Source organism: Geotrypetes seraphini, chromosome 1 (assembly GCF_902459505.1).
Source record: "Geotrypetes seraphini chromosome 1, aGeoSer1.1, whole genome shotgun sequence".
Lineage (NCBI taxonomy): Eukaryota > Metazoa > Chordata > Amphibia > Gymnophiona > Dermophiidae > Geotrypetes > Geotrypetes seraphini.
In genome coordinates, this window is record NC_047084.1 from 296,293,496 (window position 1) to 296,314,348 (window position 20,853).

The following is a 20,853-nucleotide window of genomic DNA, read 5'->3' on the forward strand; positions in this document are numbered from 1 at the left end:
GACGGGATCCACCCAAGGGTTCTGAAGGAACTAAGACAAGAAATAGCGGGCACAATCCAGCATGTTTGCAACCTATCCTTGAAAACTGGTGAGGTACCAGAGGACTGGAAATTGGCGAATGTCACACCTATCTTCAAGAAGGGATCGAGGGGTGACCCCGGGAACTACAGGCCGGTGAGCCTGACTTCAATTATAGGGAAGATGGTGGAAGCTATGATCAAGGACGGCATTTGCGAGCACATCGAGAGGAATGGCCTACTGAGAACAAGCCAGCACGGATTCTGTAAGGGAAGGTCGTGCCTAACGAACCTTCTGTACTTCTTTGAGGGAATAAGCAGTCGGGTGGACAATGGGGAACCCATAGACATCATTTACCTCGATTTTCAAAAGGCTTTCGACAAGGTGCCACATGAAAGGCTGCTTAGGAAGCTGTGGAACCATGGGGTGGGAGGGGATGTGCACAGATGGATCAAGCACTGGTTGTCGGGTAGACTGCAGAGGGTCGGAGTGAAGGGCCAATATTCTGACTGGCGGGGAGTCACAAGCGGTGTGCCACAGGGATCGGTGCTGGGGCCGTTACTCTTCAACATATTTATCAATGACCTGGAAAAGGAGGCAAAGTGCGAGGTTATAAAATTTGCAGACGATACCAAACTGTGCGGTAGAGTTAGGTCCAGGGAGGAGTGTGAGGACCTGCAAAGGACCTGGACAAGCTGGAAGACTGGGCAAACAAATGGCAAATGCGCTTTAACGTGGAAAAATGCAAGGTCATGCATATAGGGAAAAAGAACCCGTTGTTCAACTACAAATTGGGGGGGGGGGCATTGTTGGGAGACAGCAGACTTGAGAGAGACTTGGGTGTGCTGGTGGATGCATCACTGAAGCCATCTGCACAGTGCGCAGCAGCCTCGAAAAAAGCCAACAGGATGCTGGGCATCATAAAGAGGGGCATAACAACCAGGACGCGGGAAGTCATCATGCCATTGTATCGAGCGATGGTGCGTCCACATCTGGAATACTGCATTCAGTATTGGTCGCCACACCTCAAGAAGGACATGGCGGTATTTGAGAGAGTCCAAAGGAGAGCAACGAAACTGGTAAAAGGGCTGGAACACTGCCCATACGCCGAGAGGTTGGATAGGCTGGGGCTCTTCTCTCTGGAAAAAAGGAGGCTCAGGGGAGATATGATAGAGACCTTCAAGATCATGAGGGGCATAGAGAGGGTGGATAGGGACAGATTCTTCAGACTGAAGGGGACAACAAGTACGAGGGGGCATTCGGAGAAACTGAAGGGAGATAGGTTCAAAACAAATGCAAGGAAGTTTTTTTTCACCCAAAGGGTCGTGGACACTTGGAATGCGCTACCGGAGGAAGTGATCAGGCAGAGTACGGTACAGGGATTCAAACAGGGATTGGACGGATTCCTGAGGGATTCCTAGAAAATGACAAGATCCAAACCACAACCAACCTAGACATAAACGCAACCAAATATCCCATCCAAACCACCATAAAACTACTAGGCATGACCATAGACAGATGCTGCACAATGCAACCGCAAATAAACAAAACAATTCAAAAATCTTTCGCAATCATGAGAAACCTGAGACAAGTCCGAAAATTCTTTGAAAGAACACAATTCCAACTTATAGTACAATCACTAATACTAGGTATATTGGACTACTGTAACATACTCTTCCTTCCATGTCCTGCAACTACGATAAAACAACTCCAAACAATCCAAAATACAGCTTTGAGACTCATCTTCTCATTGAAAAAACATGACCACATCACTGAAGCCTTCATCAACTCACACTGGCTCCCAATCCAAGAAAGAATCCATTTCAAATTCTACTGCATATTATTTAAAACCCTACACGGAGACAGCCCATCATACCTGAACAATCGCCTCATCCAAGCACCCAGTACCAGACACAGAAAAACGCACTCCCCATTCATACCCCCCCCAATCAAAGAAGTAAAAAGAACAAAACTACACGACGGCCTCCTAGCCACTCAAGCCGCAAGACTGGACAACCAGATCTCCAACCTTCTGATGACCACCCCAGAATATAAGACATTCAGAAAAGAAATAAAAACCACACTTTTCAAGAAATTCCTGAAACAGCAATAACAACACGACCTCTAAATGCTCTTAAGATCTACAACTTACCTCTCTAGATAATCATTGTAATTCTGTCCTTTTTAAATTAACCTTTTGTAATCCGCCTTGAACCGCAAGGTAATGGCGGAATAGAAACCCCTAATGTAATGTAATGTAATGTAATGTAATAAAGGGATCGTGGGATACTGAGAGAGGTGCTGGGATGTAACACAGGTATAGAAAGCTAACCAGGTAATAAGTATAGAAACCCAACAGGTCGTGCATGTGCAAGACCAGAGGGTTAGGACTACGATGGGAAGATAGGACTTCAATGAGAAACCAAGGTGGCAAGGGAGCCCCTTCTGGTGATTCAGACAGGTCGTGACCTGTTTGGGCCGCCGCGGGAGCGGACTGCCGGGCAGGATGGACCTATGGTCTGACCCGGCGGAGGCACTGCTTATGCTCTTATGTTCTTATGAAAGATTTATTGCAATACAGCGCGGTTTTTTCAGGAAATTTCAGGTTGTGTGGAAGCCATTTACAAAGTATTGTACCAATTAGATGACATTTTATTTTCCCTTGAATTTACAAGTTTGATTATGAGGGGGGAAGGGAGGGTAAATTTATTGTTACATATTGTATAAGGTATTGATTATATGATAAAGGTGGGAAGGGTGGAAGATAAGAGCATATTATTTGTACCATTGATGATTATTAAGTGTTATATTTATTTTTAATTTGTTTGGATATATTGTTACAGTTATTGTAAATTTGAAAATGAATAAAGAATTAAAAAAAAGAAAAAAAAGAAAAAGGACACAAACTAGACTTAGTTACCTTCTCTCAAAAAGAAACCCTTGATCCAAAAATACAATACTACACAGGGACCTGGAAAAAATGCATCTGGTCAGACCACTATATCGGCAATTTCAACCTACGCTGGCAAAAATAGAGTTCACAACCGAAATACAAAAGTAAAAATATGAAAACAATAACCAGTCGTGGTACTATAAACCCAACAGAATTCTGGGCTCACTATGAGCTACGTCCCACAACCAACGAAATACAGGAATTCCCAATGAAGTAGGCCGCTGTCGGAGCCTACACCGAGATAGAGACCTCACACTCTATATACTGGTATCAATCAATAAGGATATTTATTAACAAATCAGTAACAGCTTACAAGAATAAATCATTCAGCATATAGAGTAACAGAATGTGATCTTCAGGCCTGAGGATCCTCTGATGTCTGTTCTGCTTACTTCCTCTTAAAGACCTGTTTTTATACATTTCTTGGTGGTCAGCCCCACGTTGGTCTACGTCATTACATCTGTAAATTCATTTATTGGTTTATACATTTGTGTCACGCTATACGTCTGTTCAGTTTACCGTAAGGCCTATTCTTTTCCCGCAAATGTCCCTTTAATCTATCTTATCAGCAATTCCGAGCCTCACCCCCCCTGCCCTGTTATCACAAAAGACACGTCTTACTAAATGATATTCTCGAGAATTCTATTTTTGACCATGAGATGTGTTCATCTTTCTATAGTATCATACCAGATGTGCGGCCCTGTTGCCATGCAAAAGAGTTAAGTATTGCTTGTTTGTTCCTCCTCATAAGTTTCGCTTAGTCCAGCAGGTTATTTCCCAACCAGTATATGACAGCTGGCAAATGTAGTCAGAAATGTCTTTTAATATACTGATTTATTAGAGCAGGAGGGGAGAAAGGGGATTTTTCTCATTTGAGATCTGGTTTCTTCATCTTTAACGTTATCCAAAGGACTTATTGTGCTTCACCTGTATTATACAAGGACTTTATGAGTGTATAAGGCAATTGGAAAGAATCTGGCAAAAAACAAAGAAACAGACAAAACAAACTGGAAACAAAAAATGAAAATATACAAAAATTTGATCAAAGAAAAACACACAAAGCACTATGCACAAAAAATTGATACAGCAAAAATAAACAATAAAGAATTATTCAAACTACCGTATTTTCGCGGATATAACGCGCACCATTGTAAAACGCGCACAGGGGTATAGCGCGCAGAAATCACGATGATATGTACAAAAACTTTTCTATACCGCGCTCAGGCATATAACGCGCATGCTGCCCGACTCTCCTCTGGCCCACCCCGACTCTCCTTCTCGCCCATCACCCGACTCTCATCTGGTTGCCCCGACCTCACCCTGACTTTCGGTGCCACTGCCCCGACTCTCCCTCTGGTTGCCCCGACTCACCCTGACTTTCGGTGCACTGCCCCGACTTCCCTCTGGTCTGCCCCGACTCACGTTCACCCGCCCCTGACTTTCGGTGCACTGCCCCCCGCCCTCTCCGTGCCTGTCCCCTTGAAGTCCTGTCCCCCCTTGAAGGTCTGCCTGTCACCCCCTTGAAGGTCTGCCTGTCCCCCCTTGAAGTCCTGTCCCCTTGAAGGTCTGCCTGTCCCCCTTGAAGATCTGCCCTGTCCCCCCCTTGAAGTCCTGTCCCCAATCCTGAAAGCCTGATGCCCCCCCTCGACGTCCGATTCTTCTCCCCCCTCGGCAGGACCACTCGCACCCCCCACCCCGAAGGACCGCCGACTCCCCGACAATATTGGGCCAGGAGGGAGCCCAAATCCTCCTGGCCACGGCGACCCCCTAACCCACCCCGCACTACATTACGGGCGGAGGGATCCCAGGCCCTCCTGCCCTCGACGCAAACCCCCTCCCCCCAACGACCGCCCCCCCCCCAAGAAACCTCGCCCCGTCCCCCAGCCGACCCGCGACCCCCCTGGCCGACCCCCACGACCCCCCACCGCCTTCACCCGTACTTTGTGTAGTTGGGCCAGAAGGGAGCCCCAAACCCTCCTGGCCACGGCGACCCCCTAACCCCACCCCGCACTACCTTACGGGCAGGAGGGATCCCAGGCCCTCCTGACCCTCGACGCAAACCCCCATCCCTCCAACGACCGTCCCCCCCAAGAACTCCGACCGACACGCGACCCCCCCTGGCGACCCCCCCCACACCCCCTTCCCCCGTACCTTTGGAAGTTGGCCGGACAGACGGGAGCAAACCCGCCTGTCCGGCAGGCAGCCAACGAAGGAGTGGGGCCGGATTGGACCATCCGTCCTAAAGCTCCGCCTACTGGTGGGGCCTAAGGAGCGTGGGCCAATCAGAATAGGCCCTGGAGCCTTAGGTCCCACCTGGGGGCGCGGCCTGAGACACATGGTAGGGTTTGGCCCATGTGCCTCAGGCCGCGCCCCCAGGTGGGACCTAAGGCTCCAGGGGCCTATTCTGATTGGCCCACGCGCCTTAGGCCCCACCAGTAGGCGGAGCTTCTAGGACGGATGGGCCAATCCGGCCTCATTCCTTCGTTGGCTGCCTGCCGGACAGGCGGGTTTGGCTCCCGCTGTCCGGCCAACTTCCAAAGGTACGGGGAAGGGGGGGGGGGGGGTCGGCCAGGGGGGTCGCGGGCTCGGTCGGAGGTTCTTGGGGGGGGACGGTTCGTTGGAGGGAGGGGGTTTGCGTCGAGGGCAGGAGGGCCTGGGATCCCTCCTGCCCGTAATGTAGTGCGGGGTGGGGTTAGGGGGTCGCCGTGGCCAGGAGGGTTTGGGCTCCCTTCTGGCCCAACTACACAAAGTCGGGGAAGGCGGGGTGGGGGTGTCGTGGGGGTCGGCAGGGGGGTCGCGGGTCGGCTGAGGGACGGGCGGAGGTTCTTGGGGGGGGGGGGGCCTGCGTCGTTGGGGGGAGGGGGCTTTTGCGTCGAGGGCAGGAGGGCCCTGGGATCCCTCCCTGCCCGTCATGTAGTGCGGGGTGGGGTTAGGGGGTCGCCGTGGCCAGGAGGGTCTTGGGCTCCCTCCTGGCACAGATATTGTTGGGGAAGTCGGCGGTTCTTCGGGGTGAGGGTGCGAAGTGGTTCTCATGCCGGGGGGGGGATGTATCGGACGTCGGGGAGTCGGCCGGGCAAGAGGGCTTGGGCTCCCTCTTGCTCCCGATCGTGGAATGCGGGTGCGGGTGGGAGCGCGTGCGAGCGGTCGTTCGGGTGTGGGGAGGATGCTCGAGCGGTCCCTGCTGGGGGGGTGAATCGGGCGTCGGGCGGGGTGGGAACTATGTTTAAAAACTTTTGTATACCGCGCTCAGGCATATAACGCGCGAGGGGTATGCGCGGTACGTAAAATCACGTATAACGCGCGCGTTATATCCGAGAAAATACGGTAGTAAAAACGCTAACAGACACAACACAAATCCTGAAAAAGGACAATGAGAGAACCTCATCCGCTCAAACTCTAGCTAATTTTAAAAAAAATAAATCACTGACCTAGATTACCTCTACCACACCCACAACCAATACACTTCATTACCTTGAACCCTATGATCAGGATCCCAGAGCAGACATGATCTGCGACCACTTCGAGTTCCCAAACTGGCACCAGTTCCTAAGTTTATTCAACAAATACACCAAATCAAACTGCCTACTTGACGAATGTCCCCCTAAAATCATGACAGTTGCCCCCCCTAAAATCATTACAGTTGCCCCCCCTGACTTCAAAATGGAACTATTCACTTGATGCGGACTGTGTCTAGAGGTCGGCCTCGATGGGCGAGGCGAGTAGGTCTTCGCTGAGGCCCCCATGTAGTGGATGGGGCTGGAAGCGGTCGATCGAAGCAGGGGTGGATGCCGTAGAGGCTCGAACCCCTTCGGGGTGATCGGCTCCAATGGATGCATTTGCAAAGACTCTACTCCTTGCATCTAGTGGATTGGCTCCAATGGAGGCACTCGCAAAGACTCTGCCCCTTACTTCGAGTGAATCGGCTCCAACGGAGGCACTCGCAAACTCTGCTCCTTGCATTGAGTGTATCGGTTCCAATGGAGGCATGGGCAAAGACTCTGCTCCTTGCGATGCATGCGTTGTTGCCAGACCAGACACTCGCAGAGACTCTGCTCCCTGTTGAGAGTGTGTTCCCCGCTGCAGCACTGGAGGGGGCTCACCCCGCGGGAGGCCTCCATGTGCCCAGGCTGGATTTGGGAAAGAAGCTGAGGCCCCATTGTGGTAAAGAGCTCGATGAATTGCTTCTGTAACATGGTTTGGAACGAGGCCGGCAAGGATGGATCCGCATCTGAAATGGGACCACCTGCGCGGGCCTCGCGTTCCCTCGGAGCAGTGTGTGAGTGCTTGGACTTGGTCTTGGGCACTTTTAACACTACTGGGGGAATGGGCTGCTGGGCTACCTGACCTGAGGAGGTTGAGGAAGTCATCACAGCAGGCGCCGGAGTCTGGGCCGGGACAAACAAGGCGGGCTTGATGAGACTCAGTGCCGCAGAGGTGGTAGGCTGTGGAGTTGCGGATGATGCCGAAAGCGAAGGACTCCATGAACAGCGATTCCCACAAGACGCAATGGTGCTTGAAAGCACGTGCGGTGAGTGTGGAGCAAGGCCGGCATGATTTCGGGAGATGTTCAGGCCCGAGACACCGAACACAGCGTGGTCGAACGGAACAATGAATTTTTTAAATTTTTTTTTAAACAATAAAACACGACAAAAATCAGCGATTAGGATCAAATAAAACTAAAACCGCGGACTTAGAAGGCACAAGTGAAGAAAACTTTGCGCAGAGAGTCGAAGACGGACTTCTCGGCTCCGTGGAAAAGTAAGAACTGAAGAGATGCGCCCTGGTCTGGGCGGGAAGGCACTCGCGCTTGCGCGGTGCGGGCAACTCGAAATTTCGAGTTTTTCTTCAAAGAAGCGTCCACATCGGGGCTCTGTTGGATCACGTCACCCATTAGTGAGAATAGCTGCCTGCTGTCCCTGGATAACAACTGTTACGGTAAATAACATTGCTTTAGATTACTGGCGCAGTCGCTGATCCTATCTACCCTAGATTACTGCAACATCGCATACCTGGGTATCCCCAAAAAAACAGTACAAAAATTAAGATTAGTGCAAAACACTGCAGTTTGCTTGATCTTCGGACTGAGAAAAACAGACCACATTAGCCCCTACTACAAAAAATTGGACTGCCTACCAGTGGAGGCGCGAATACTGTTCAAATTTGCATGTATCTTTTTCAAACAAGTTGGGGGCCTAGCACCTTCCTACCTGCAAACACACTTCACTCTACACAACCCCACACGTACAACCAGAAACAAAAACATCTTTGCATACCCAAAGATCACAGCCTGCAAACACAAATCCTTCCTAGACAGAACCTTCATGTTCCAAGCAAACAGATAGCAATCCTGGCTGGGAAGCCACATAAATAAATCCAGACAGACCTACAACGCATTCCGAAAATCAATTAAAACCGCTCTATTTGATAAATTCCTTGCCTAAGCAGAAGACCTGTCTCATGTATTCTTTCCCCATGTAACCCCAATGTATTATGTAACTTCTTTCTTCTCTCATGGATTCTTTCCCCATGTAATTCCAATTTATTATGTAACATCTTTCTTCATGCATTCTATAATTCGCTGATTGTCCAGCCTTCTTGCAATGTGAACCGCCTAGAAGCCATTTGACTATGGCAGTATAGAAAAATAAAGTAGTTGTTATTATTATTATTAGTAGTAGTAGTATAGTCCTTTCCACACTTCAAAAGACTTTTCCCAAAAATTTGTCAAATCAATTTCACCTCCAGCTTTCTCATACTTATCAGTTGGTGTAACTGTTTTAGCTTTAATGGTCAGATATTGTGCTCTTAGTAGTGGTGGCAAATTATCAACAGGTATCATTAACACATCCCTTGTATATCTATGGACCATCTCAATGGCTGAGATTACTGAGTGGCGACCTGGGAAAATTCTAAATTCTCAAGTTACTTTTCCTTTGATAATTTTCCATATGCTCCAACTTTTTCTGAATAACAGATCTTTTTTTAACAGTATCTAATTGGAGATCTTTAACTTTATTTATATGTTCATGTTTCTGAATAGTCTTGCCATACTGTTTCAGGATTTCACCGTGGTGGTTCACCTTAGAATTGATAGTTCCACAATCCGTCCTCAGTACAGCTATGGCTTTTTTCAAGTTAAAGTCCATAATTTCTGTTGCCTTTCATATAGCTTCCATATTTACAACGGCAGGTTTCACTATCTCCGAAATGTAAGTTCTCCTCCCCGGGTTATCTTCCTCCTTCAGTCTCAGTACAGGAGATCATTGTTAGATCTCCGGCTGGATCTTCAATCACACAGGGCCAGGGCCAGGGCCAGGGCCCAGCACTTCCCGTTTCCTCTCCTGGGAACTTCAATGCAGTCTGCAGCATAAGACTGAGCATACCGGGCTGAAGAGGTGCCTGTTGTGATTCAAGGCTCAATGAAGCCCCATCAATGCTAAGGTTCTCCTTTCGAGGCAGAGTCCTTCCTGTAGCAGGCTGTTTCTCCTGTATCACACGGAGAGCCAAGCCTTCCAAGTCGTCTGGACTAACTGCCTTGGAGTCGTGGCTGCTGAAGGCATAGCACACGATGATCCTTTATGCTTTACTTCAAACCTATTTTAAACCCATTTATGTTAAATGCTGTTCCAGTGCAACAGGGTTGGTATGCTGAACTGTAATGTTGTCCATGCGTGCTCGCGAGCATACTGCAAAAGATGTCGATCACAGCTTTTCAGCTGCACCTCCTTATCCCCAGTCTCTGATGCCCCCTTTAGTTCTTCCTTCTACAGGCGAGCATGAAGGTGTCGTTCTAATCTGCTCCCTATATTTCTTTATTTTGCGGTGTATTTTGTTTTGTTTTTTCAGCTGTTTGCAGTTTTTATGCGGTTCCAGGGAATGTTGTGCCTTCTTGGAGAGGAGCAGACTTTTTTCTGCAACTGGTATGTGCATTCTTCAGGGACCTGTACAGCCAGCTTGCTGAAGATTTTTTGGAGCTCAAGGTTCTGTGCCCTCGACACTTGCTTCCTTGATTTGGTCAGGAGCTTAAGGTACAGGCTGTTAGGCTCAGGGTACTGGCTGTAGTTTCGTCTTCCTCCCGTCATTTCTGTGTCTGTAGTGGCCTGGGGGGGGTACAGGCTCAGTCCAGCCAAGGTCCAACTGGCAGCGCAAAGATCTTGGCATGGCAGCTCACTAGCGCCTTGAGGGAGCGAATCCCTACAGATCCAGTTATACTTTCAAGAATCTGAAGCAGGCTGCAGCACCATTTCCCCAGCACTTGGTCTATGAATACAGGCTGTGGAAGCCTATGGTTTAAATCGGGATTGGGGTGGTCTAAAACTGTGTTTTAACTGTTTTTGCAGTTAGGATTTTGGAGTGGGGGGGAGACCAAAGACCTTTTTTTTTTTGTTTGTTTTTGTTTTGTTTTTCATCAGCCCTGAAGTGTTTTTAAGCCACATTTGGTGGCAAAATGCTGTTATTGCGACCATCTTGGATTTCCAGATTTTTTTTTTTCTAACTTCTTTAAAACACCCCATTGTGACTCAAAATTGGTAGGGATGGCTTCCTCAGACCCTAATACAGTGGTGCCTCGCATAACGAACGCCTCACACAACGAACGCTGCACACAACGAACTTCATGTCTTGATTCACACAACGAACTTCGTTTCACACAACAAACTTCGTTTCACACAACAAACTTCGTTTCACACAACAAACTTCGTTTCACACAACGAACTTCGTTTCACACAACGAACTTCGTTTCACACAACGAAGTCGCCCGAGCTGCCGATGTATTGCATCCTTCCGCGCAGGCACTGCAGGCAGTCGTTAGTCACTGCGCTTAACTGCCCTCTCTCACTGTATACAGTCGTCCTTTTAAGATAAACTCAATATTTTTTATATATCATGGCTTCTAAAAAAAGCAGGAAGGTGATTTCTGTTGAAATGAAACGGGAAATAATTAGAAGGAGTGAATGTGGGGTAAAACAGTGTGACCTCGTCAAAGAGTTTGGCCTCAGCAAGACCACCATTTTCACCATTTTGACAAATTTATCTTTTTTTATGTCATCTTAGCATATTTTATGCTGAAGAACGAATTATTTTTTTTAACATGTATTGTTATGGGAAAACGCGTTTCACATAACGAACTTTTCGCATAACAAACTTGCTCCTGGAACGAATTAAGTTCATTGTGTGAGGCACCACTGTACCCCTAAATCATGCTTTACTTGTGCTGGATGGGCAGCTGAAGAGCTCCTTTATGCAATGTACAGTGCAGATTCTAAGGCTAGAGAATGGCAAATAGTCTTGTCAGGGGAAAATGAAACACCTGGAGCCCTGGAATAGCAGTCCAAGAAAAGGTGTTTGCTTCACCCTAAGGGGCAAATTTCATTAATCCTTCTCTGGCAGGCTTATGCATAAGACATCCAACAGTCAGATCTGTGGAGCGTTCCAGCGTGCAGACCTCATTGGAGACTCGGAGAGCTTCTTCCCTGAGAGCGGAGGCTATTTTAGACTATGATGGTCCTTCAAATAGGGACTCTTGAGAACAAGGGGTTGGATTTGATCCCTTTACTTTCCTAAAGTGAAGCTTCCCTGATAGGAGAAGCAGCCTATAATGGTATCGGCCATAGCTTCATCCACCATCTTAAATCTCAATGCACCATTCATTCAATAGTTTCCTAGGACCATCTGTTTATTAGACCATGATAAACAGCTGACTGTTTAAGAAGTCCTCGCTGGAAGCTTTATTCCATATTCAAATTCTCTTGCAACTTATATACATCAATGATGTTTGCATAAATTCAATGTGTATTTAAGAGCAGGAGTGTGAGCTGGAGTGCGAGCAGGCAGTAGGGACTGTGGTGTCTCTGCTGCAGTCCTTGGGCTGGATTGTCAAGAATATCTGGGCATTCAGTTCGACACGGTGCAAAGTTGTGTTTTTCCTCCCGAGCCATGCAAACAGAAGCTCCAGAAACAGATTATGGATCTTTTAGCACTTTGATGCCCCGCATCCATGGCGGCCTCCCTGGAGGTTGTTCCCTGGGCCAGGGGGTACATGTGACTTCTACAGAAGTCCCTAAAGTCTCGGCAGTCCCTTTATCACCTTTGGATGCCACTCCCTTGGACGGAGACAGCGAGGAGCAGCTTATACTGGTAGCTTCGGGGAGAGGTGCTGTCAAAGGGCCTGCCCCTTCGAGCTACAGAATGGATAATGCTCATGACAAGACACCTGTCTTTTCGGCTGGGGTGCTTATTGTGGAGATCTCTCCATCCAGGGCCAATGGGTGAGCAGTTGAGTATACATATGGTGTCAGCCAAGTGGGTGCCCAAATGTTTGAATGCTGATAAGAAACAGCATCAAGTGGACACTTCCAAGTTGGTTTTGCAGCATTTTCAGTGAGCTGGTTTTGGAATGACTAGTTACTGTTGATGAAACATTGTTACACCACTACGATCCTGAGACAAAACAGTTCATGCAAGGGTGGCACTCGGGTTCTCCAAGGCCAAGGAAATTCAAGACTCAAAAGTCAGCAGGAAAGGTCATGGCCACAATGTTTTCGGATCAGGAAGGTGGTGTAATGACTGTCTTCAAAGGGGCCAAACAGTTAATGTGCTGATTTAAAGGAGGCAGTGAAAGAAAAAAGGAGAGGGAAGCTGCGGAAAGGAGTTCTCTTTTTGCAAGACGATGCACCTGCTCATAAGGCTGGCAAAACAATGGATGTTTTGATGCAATTGTGGTTTCAGTTCATAGATCATCCACCCTACTCACCAGATCTTGCAGCAGCAGAGCAGTATTCAGTGACCATAGAAACATGATGGCAGATAAAGGCCAAATGGCCCATCTAGTTTGCCCATCTGCAGTAACTATTATCTCTTTCTCTCTCCGAGAGATCCCACGTGCTTATCCCAGGCCCTTTCAAATTCAGACACAGTCTGTCTCTACCATCTCTTCTGTGAGACTGTTCCATGCATCTACCATCCTTTCTGTAAAAAAGTATTTCCTGAAATCACAGCTTAACTTCATCCTATGCCCTCTCATTGCAGAGTTTCCTTTCAAATGAAAGAGACTCGACTCATGCGCATTTACATTATGTAGGTATTTGAACGTCTCTATCATATCTCCCCTCTCCTGCCTTTCCTCCAAAGTATACAGATTGAGATCTTAAGTCTGTCCCCGTACGCCTTATCACGAAGACCACACACAATTTTAGTAGCCTTCCTTTGGACCAACTCCATCCTTTTTTATATTTTTTGGAAGGGTTTCAGAAACGGACATGATGTGCAAAACGTGTTGAACTTAGGGGTGACTATGTGGAATAACTTGTAAGTTTCATGACTCCACATCATTTTCTTCTTGGTTGGGCTGTGAACTTTTCAGTGCTCTCTTGTATGTATGTGAATGTATATATGCAAAAAGGACTTTTAGTGTTTGTCTTGCATTTTAGAAATGGGTTTTTTTTTTTTTGTATATCTTTATTGAATTTTCAAATTACAATTGTGTAACAAGTAATTCATATACATAAAATATTACAAGACAAGCACAATAAACTTTCAGACATTAATGTACAATTATATTTCCTCCCCCCTCCCACCTAATATTCAAATAAAATAAAACCTTCAAGAAACTATCCATAAATTCCCTGAATCAAATTCCAATGCAGCTCCCTTCCCCCCCATCCTGGATGTGTATGTATGTGTAGAAATGTTTTTTATTCTTACTTAACAATATAGCATTTTTGAGGATTTTCACCAAAGTAAATTTATAAATGTGTGAAAATGTTGGTTAAGAAAATAGTTTTAATTACAATTAAAAGCCCATGTAACTTTTTTGTTTTGCAAGCTGTATATTTTGTCCAGATATGACTACCTCTGAAACTGAAAAAAAACAGCAGAGTGGGACTGGGTACTGAGTTTTAAGATTTTCGAACCAATGGCTTAGACAGATAGCCAATTTTGGTTAGGCCTGAGGCCAAACTGGGTGGGCATAAAATTCTCTACCCCAGCACCAACCAACTTAAAATTATAAATATGCTCATGAGGATCCCCAAGCTCTGCCAGTTGAAGTTTTCCTTCAAAGATGAACTGTGCTTCCTTTACCAAACTAGGCATGCAGCAGCAACTCCTTTAGCTACAGCTGCCGGCACCCCACACATGCTTTAGTTGTCAGTGACAAATATGCTGCATCTGGCCTGCCAAGTTTAATAGAAGGGAGTTTGGCTGTCATTAGAGGAGGTCCTCAGCTGATGTGGCTTGAGGATCCCCACTAGCTACAGCGAGGGTCAGAGCTGGTGTTAGACAAGCTATGGCCCAGACAGAAAATAAAGAAGCCCTCCCCGCCCAATTCCTTCTCTTCCTCCATGCCCCCACTCCAGTCTCCCCACCCACCATTAAAATCACAGACAGACCCTCACCAAATACAGATCAAGGGATCATGGAAATAAAATTAAAAAAAGAAAATGTAGACAAAAATTGAACTGGGGAACCTCGGCAAGCACTTTAATAGTGGGGAGGTAAAATATATTTCTTTTCCTGTTGATCACAATAAAATTACATTTGCTAGGCACATTTCCCTAGCTAATATATTTCAGTTAATATTTTCAAAATAAGCGACTGCTGTCCATTTGTCTTTTCTCTCATTTTATTTCCTCACTATTCTTGTTCCCCTGTCTAGAGTGATTAGGCAAGGCAGAAGGAAAGTAAAAGCACGTTGAGCAACAGGAGAGGGGAAGGAGACATAGCTTGCAGATGAGCTTCTCAGTTTCTGCTATGGTTCTCTGCGAGTCCAACACCAGCCCTGGCCATCTCAGCAATATTAACATTTGAGGTGTTGAACTTATTTACTCCAAAATGCTCTATGGTTAAAGTTTTGTTCTGCATCCCTAGGGGGAGTTATCCTTTGAGAGAGATTCTCTGGTGGAAGGAGGACAGCTTGGAGAATTAAACAATGGAACCAAATACCGTGAAGTACGTCAGTACCGAACAGACCACCACCTGATACGCTTCTACTTCCTAACTCGTGTGTATTCTGACTATCTGGAGAGCATATTGGCAGATTTCAAGGCTGGGCCACAGCCTGATGTTGTAATTACCAACTCCTGTCTCTGGGATGTTTCAAGGTAAAGTATTTTACGGGTAAAGACAAGTCTCTCTCGGTGTTGCAAGTGATCTTCTGTAAAACATTTTGGTTAAAGTTAGAGATTCTAGATTAATGGGGATTGTTCTAGGGAGACAACAAAAGATGTCACAAGACCTCCTCAGTAGAAATGCCCCTCTTAATGTTGGCAATTCCTGAACATCAAATGGGAAATACTTACATATTTTATGAAAGATAGCTAAGAACATTAGTTGCCTTACTCAGACAGACTGAAATTCTATCAGACCCAATATCCTATTTTCAATAGTGGCCAATCGAAGTACCTGGCAAGATCTCAAGGAATAAAACAGATTTTATGCTGCTTATCCTGTTCAGGAGCCCTCTCGTCCGTCTGTGCCAGACCTGGATTGCAGTAGTTGTCTTTCAGATATTATGATTCTTTCAGATATTATGGTTCTTCTGTTTCCTGCCACTGTCTTTATTTTGGATCCGGCTGATGCCTTTGCTTAGACTGGTCTCCTTGGCCGCCCTGAGTGTCTGGATTTGGGTGCTGACCCTTCACAGATTTTTAAGCAGACTTCTGTTCACCTCTTTACGGATGATGATCTGAAAGAACTCCATTTGGATTCTCCACCTTTCATTTCTCAGGCTGCGGTCTTGGGACTGTTCTCCTTTGCCCTTATTTCCATTCAGTAAATAGCTCCTTGGTCTGGTTTAAGAACAATGTGATACCTCAAAAAGCTCTTTCCGACCTTCTAAAGCTATGTCTACACTTTATCACCTGGATCCTGATTTTCAGCAGATTTGATCAACCTGAGGTAGATTCTGCTGTGGCGCAGGTTGTCCAGCGCTCAGCCCTCCCTAGTGATGAGGAGTGAGGTTTAAGGACTCTCAGGATCGCAGGGTGGATATTATGATACAAAACATTCTTTTCTAGCAGCATCTTCAGATAGCCAAGCAGCAGTGGCCACTTCCTTTATTGCGCGTGCCTGTCATTCTGGCCTGCGCAATGCGTCCTCTGTAGAGGTGCATGCCTGTCCTCTTCTGGTAATGATGCCAGGTGCCCTTTATGATCTCATTCAAGTTCTTAGTACATTCTCTGCTGGTGCAGTGTCTGTGTGCCGGACTCTTTGGATCCATCTTTGGACTGAAAATGCTGCCTCAGGGATCACTTCAGTGGACGTCTTTTCAAGGGCCAGCTTCTTGTTGGCAGAGGTCTGGATGACCTCTAAACAGGTGTTGCTGAGCACTGCCTTAAGTCACTCCCTGTGAACAAGTTTCGCTGGACGTTAGCAGGGAGTCATCATACTCTTCATTCCTTCCACAGGTGTTCTCAGGGATTCACAGGTTTTTCCTCCCGCATAGGCTAGAACAGTGGTCTCAAACTCACGGCCCGGGGGCCACATGCGACCCGCCAGGTACTATTTTGAGGCCCTCGGTATGTTTATCATAATCACAAAAGTAAAATAAAACAGTTTCTTGATCATATGTCTCTTTAGCTATAAATGACAATATTATTATTAAGACTTAGCCAAAAGGAAAGATTTATAAATTATAAAGCGTTTTACCTCATGCAAAACTGACATTTCTTTAATAAGACATTAACTATTTTTTTCTGCGGCCCTTCAAGTACCTACAAATCCAAAATGTGGCTCTGCAAAGGGTTTGAGTTTGAGACCACTGGGCTAGAAGCATCAAAGAGAAGGTTGGGGATGTCAGGAGCCCGCTATTACAGACCACTGCAGAAGAAAACTTAAAATACTGTGTTGCCAGCTAAGGTTGTAACTCTGATGTAATCTGTAGAGCTCTTTGTACTGCATCGCTTAATAAAATATAGGACATGTGCTGAAAACTGCTTTAAATTCCTTGGATAGCCAGGCAATATAGAGTGGATAAAAATTAATGATTTTTTTTTTAAAAGAAACTTTTTTTAAAAATCAGATTTATTTATTTATTTAAATTTGATTTTTTTTTTTTTTTAAATAGATTCTTCCTCAAAAAAGCATTTTATAACTAGCTTTCTATTTAAGATACATTATGGTTTAAATAGTTATCATTAAATAAAGATTAGTTTCTAAATATGTAGCAGGAGATTTTATAATCATGCAACGTTTAAATTTTTTGGCAAATAAATTCCATTAATCCATTCATAATGTCACAGGCAATTTTTCTGTCTAGAAGATATCACAGGTGCTTCATTTTGCATTTCTCAAAACTGAATTTGTCTGCAGAGATTAGCATGCTGCTGCTTCAGAGCAAAAATATTATAAAATATACAGAGTTGAGAAAAAAGATCTTGGCCCCATTGTTCCTTTGCAAATCGATGTACACCTGTTAAGTGCTAAGTTATATGTGGGGGGTGTTGAAAAGTTCTCAGCCCAACCAACTTCCTAAATTCTGAGCATTATTTTGCCACTGTAGCTGAAAGCGTTATTTCATTGTGCATTTTATAGAAATGAAATTCTATGTTTTTGACATTGTTTCAGATTATTGATTGAACTTTTCAGCACCCCTTCATACTGTATATCTGCACAATGAGCTAAATGTGAGGAGGGAGGGGCAAGCGGTAAAAATGAAACTGAAATCTTTTGAGCATAGTACTCCACAAGTCTTGGGATCTTGGATTTCCCGATTTGAAAATAAAAGCCTTTTTCCTTAGCACAGCAGCAGATGAATCCAGAGACTAGTGGGATAGCTCACATCGACCAGCAGGTGGAGATAGAGAAACTGATTAACAGGTGGTCTTATAGACTGGCATTCCTCCTGTACATCCAGTTTGCTCTATCTCCCAGCAGGGGTTCGTAGCTATCTATCTAGCTCCTGGATTCTGGCTGTGCTGGATGAATTTCTGTGACTTTTCTGTTCTTCTGTTGAGACTAGTTCTTTTCAGTAAGAAAGGGGTGTCTGGCTGAGCGGTGCCAGCTTTGGGAGCTACACCTGGGCCCCCCCAGGTCCCTTCTCCACCCTCCCCTCCAGTAGATTGAGGGGTTTCCTTAGGCTCTGTTTTGTTTCTTCTTTCCAGTTAAAAAAAAAAAAAATACAATAATTTGGACAGAGCCTCCCTGTGCTGTGCTGTGCCTTCGGGTCAGCTTCCAGCTGGAAACTGCCAGCCATAACTTTTCTGCTGTTGTGCTGAGTGAATGTGTTTAGGTGAGTAGGATTTGCCGGTTTGAGTGTGTCTCGTGCGGTTTGGCCCGTTCCGGATGTTGGGGTTTGGTGTGCTGCGTCGGTAGTTTTTGGCGGGCTTCTCCGGTTTAAAAAAAAAAAAAAAATTACCATGGCGGCTGAGTCTGTGAAACGGTGTTTGCGCTGTGGGAAGTGCAGAACACCGTCGGGTCTGTGCTCTGCCGGCTGTGCAGACGCGCCGGCTGAAGATTCTTTGCTGCAGCCATGTGAAGTGGAGTTTTCCCGCACTGAGGAGGCGCGCTCTGGCTCCTTTTCCCGCGCGGTTGAGTCGGCCATGCTGCAGGGCACGCTGGCGTCTGATGAGAGTTCGGCGGCTCTCGGTGCATCAGGAGCGCTGGGGGAAGCTGCGATTTTATCCCACTGCAGGGCAGGCCGGACCGGCAGGATGTGGGCTGGGCTCATTTTCGCCGGAATTTATAATGATGATGCACCATGCCTTTGTATTACAGAGCTCTCAGCCTGCTCAGGCGGTGAATTTGAATTTGAGTCTGCCTTTACTGCCTACTCTGACTACTACTACTCCTCCTATTTCTTCTGGGACTGCTACTTTTCCTAATGTTGCCCCTCCGGTACAGTCACAGGCGGCCAAGTGGCGCAGACTTGCAACGGCGGACGAGGGGGACCCTACCCCCGTCTCCCCCTTGTCTCTGACTCTTCCTGAGGATGGTGAGGTACCGGAATTGGACGCGGAGGAGCTGACGGGTAGGGACGTGGATGATCCTTCCGCACTCCGTCTTTTTCACAGGTGTTATGCCTATGGCCAGGGGGTAACTGAGACTCAGAATACTACTGACATATATCCACAAGTCTGCTTATCTGCTATCTTGACCTCTTTGACCTGGGGGTTGCCCAAACAACATCAAAAGGACAGTAAAACCAGATGGGAAGCTGGTTTTTGCAACAAGTATCTGCTATCTTGACCTCTTTGACCTGGGGGTTGCCCAAACAACATCAAAAGGACAGTAAAACCAGATGGGAAGCTGGTTTTTGCAACAAGCATCTGCTATCTTGACCTCCTTGACCTGGGTGTTGCCAAAACAACAAAGAACAAAAGACCAGGACCGGGTGTGCCTGAATCGCAGGACCAGCTGTTCATGCTTTTGAACTCAGCAGCTTTCACCCTTTATAAGGACGGAACTCTGCCCCTAACATTAGAATCCAAGACGTCTAAAGGGATAGTCTCCCGTGTCCACCCACCTATCAATTGCAGGGATTCCCAATTGTGAAGATGGTCGTTGCCTGGGTTTATGGTGATGCTATTTTATTCTTATATATATATATATATATATATATATATATATATATATATATATATATATATATATATATATATATATATATATAATAAAGGGTTATTGTTTATGATTTTATATTGTCTGTGTGCTTTTCTGAGTGTCACTGATCATCCCATCTGACAGAAATAAGTGGCGGAACATATTGGTACCAGAAGTGGGGTGATCAATGTGGTCAGAAAAGCTACCTAGAAAACAAGGGATTGAGGAGCAGGCTCCCAATCCCTCCATTCCGGATTGGAATGACAGTATAGGTAAATTAATGGCCACTGAGTGGTCTGTAGAAGCAGGATTATGTGAATCCTGTACTTTTGGAAGTGGGGATCCACATGAATTACCCTGTTTCCCCGATGATAAGGCAGGGCCATCAAATAAGACAGCCCCCCCTTTTTAGAAAAAAATGTAAAATAAGCCACCCACCGATACCTGCGCTTACCCGAATCGAGTGGTACGGTGGGTGACTCCGTGTGGTCCCTCAGTTTACCGTATTTGCCTCCATGGCTGCGTGCCGCGCCTCGTCATGAAGTGAAGAGGAGGAAGTGACAGGACTGTAGCGCGCGCACGTGACTCCGCACAAGGAAACACAGGCAGCTTCCCTCATCCCTCCCTAACGGAGACTGCAGGAGTTTGTTCACGGCCAGAACATCCAAAAGTGAGACACGCAGACAGGTTTCTTTTGCTGTGAGCAATACCACTTACTGTATATAAAGCCTGTTTAAAATGCATACGGTATATAAACAATGGTTTCACATTGTCAAGTCCCCTCTGATGCTGCACTACAGAATAATCTCTTTACTGTGTTTCCCTGATGGAGAACATTGGGGACATTAAATGGTACAATATATGGTATGATGGATAAAGCTGGCCATACACGGTACGATTTTTCGGCCGACCGATTCTTCAGCCGACCGTTTTCTTCCTCCAACGAACGCATTGCGAACGTACCTATCGCGAACGTAATAAAATTCTGTTTTTTTTCAACAATAACTGTGTACTGTAGTCTTCTTCATGGGTAAATAAGGCATCCCCCCGAAAATAAGCCCTAGAGCATATTTTGGCCTTCCAAAAAAATAAGACAGTGTCTTACCATCGGGGAAACAGGGTATGTGCCTCCTTACAAAAGGTGAAAATCTCAAAAGGAGAAGAGCAAGAAGGAATTTCTAGACAAGGAAGGATAGTTTTGTCAGATTGGAGGAATTTGCATGAAGCTAAACATGAATTACAATTGAAATTAGGAGAGCTGGAAAAGAAAAGGTGTAATCAACAGCATGCCATTAAAATGCTACAATGTCAGAATAAGTTGTTAATGGATAAGGTAGACACCTATC

General features: G+C 46.0%; 1 protein-coding gene across 6 annotated transcripts in view; it reads left to right on the forward strand.

Annotated features, from left to right (window-relative positions):
• LOC117364564 (PC-esterase domain-containing protein 1A-like) overlaps positions 1–20,853 on the forward strand; it is a 163,098-nt gene that overhangs the window by 77,289 nt on the left and 64,956 nt on the right. For all 6 annotated transcript variants that reach the window (XM_033953914.1, XM_033953931.1, XM_033953922.1 and 3 more), the window contains exon 5: positions 14,837–15,069. In XM_033953914.1, coding sequence (XP_033809805.1) covers positions 14,837–15,069 — 233 coding nt within the window. The remainder of the gene's footprint in view (positions 1–14,836; positions 15,070–20,853) is intronic.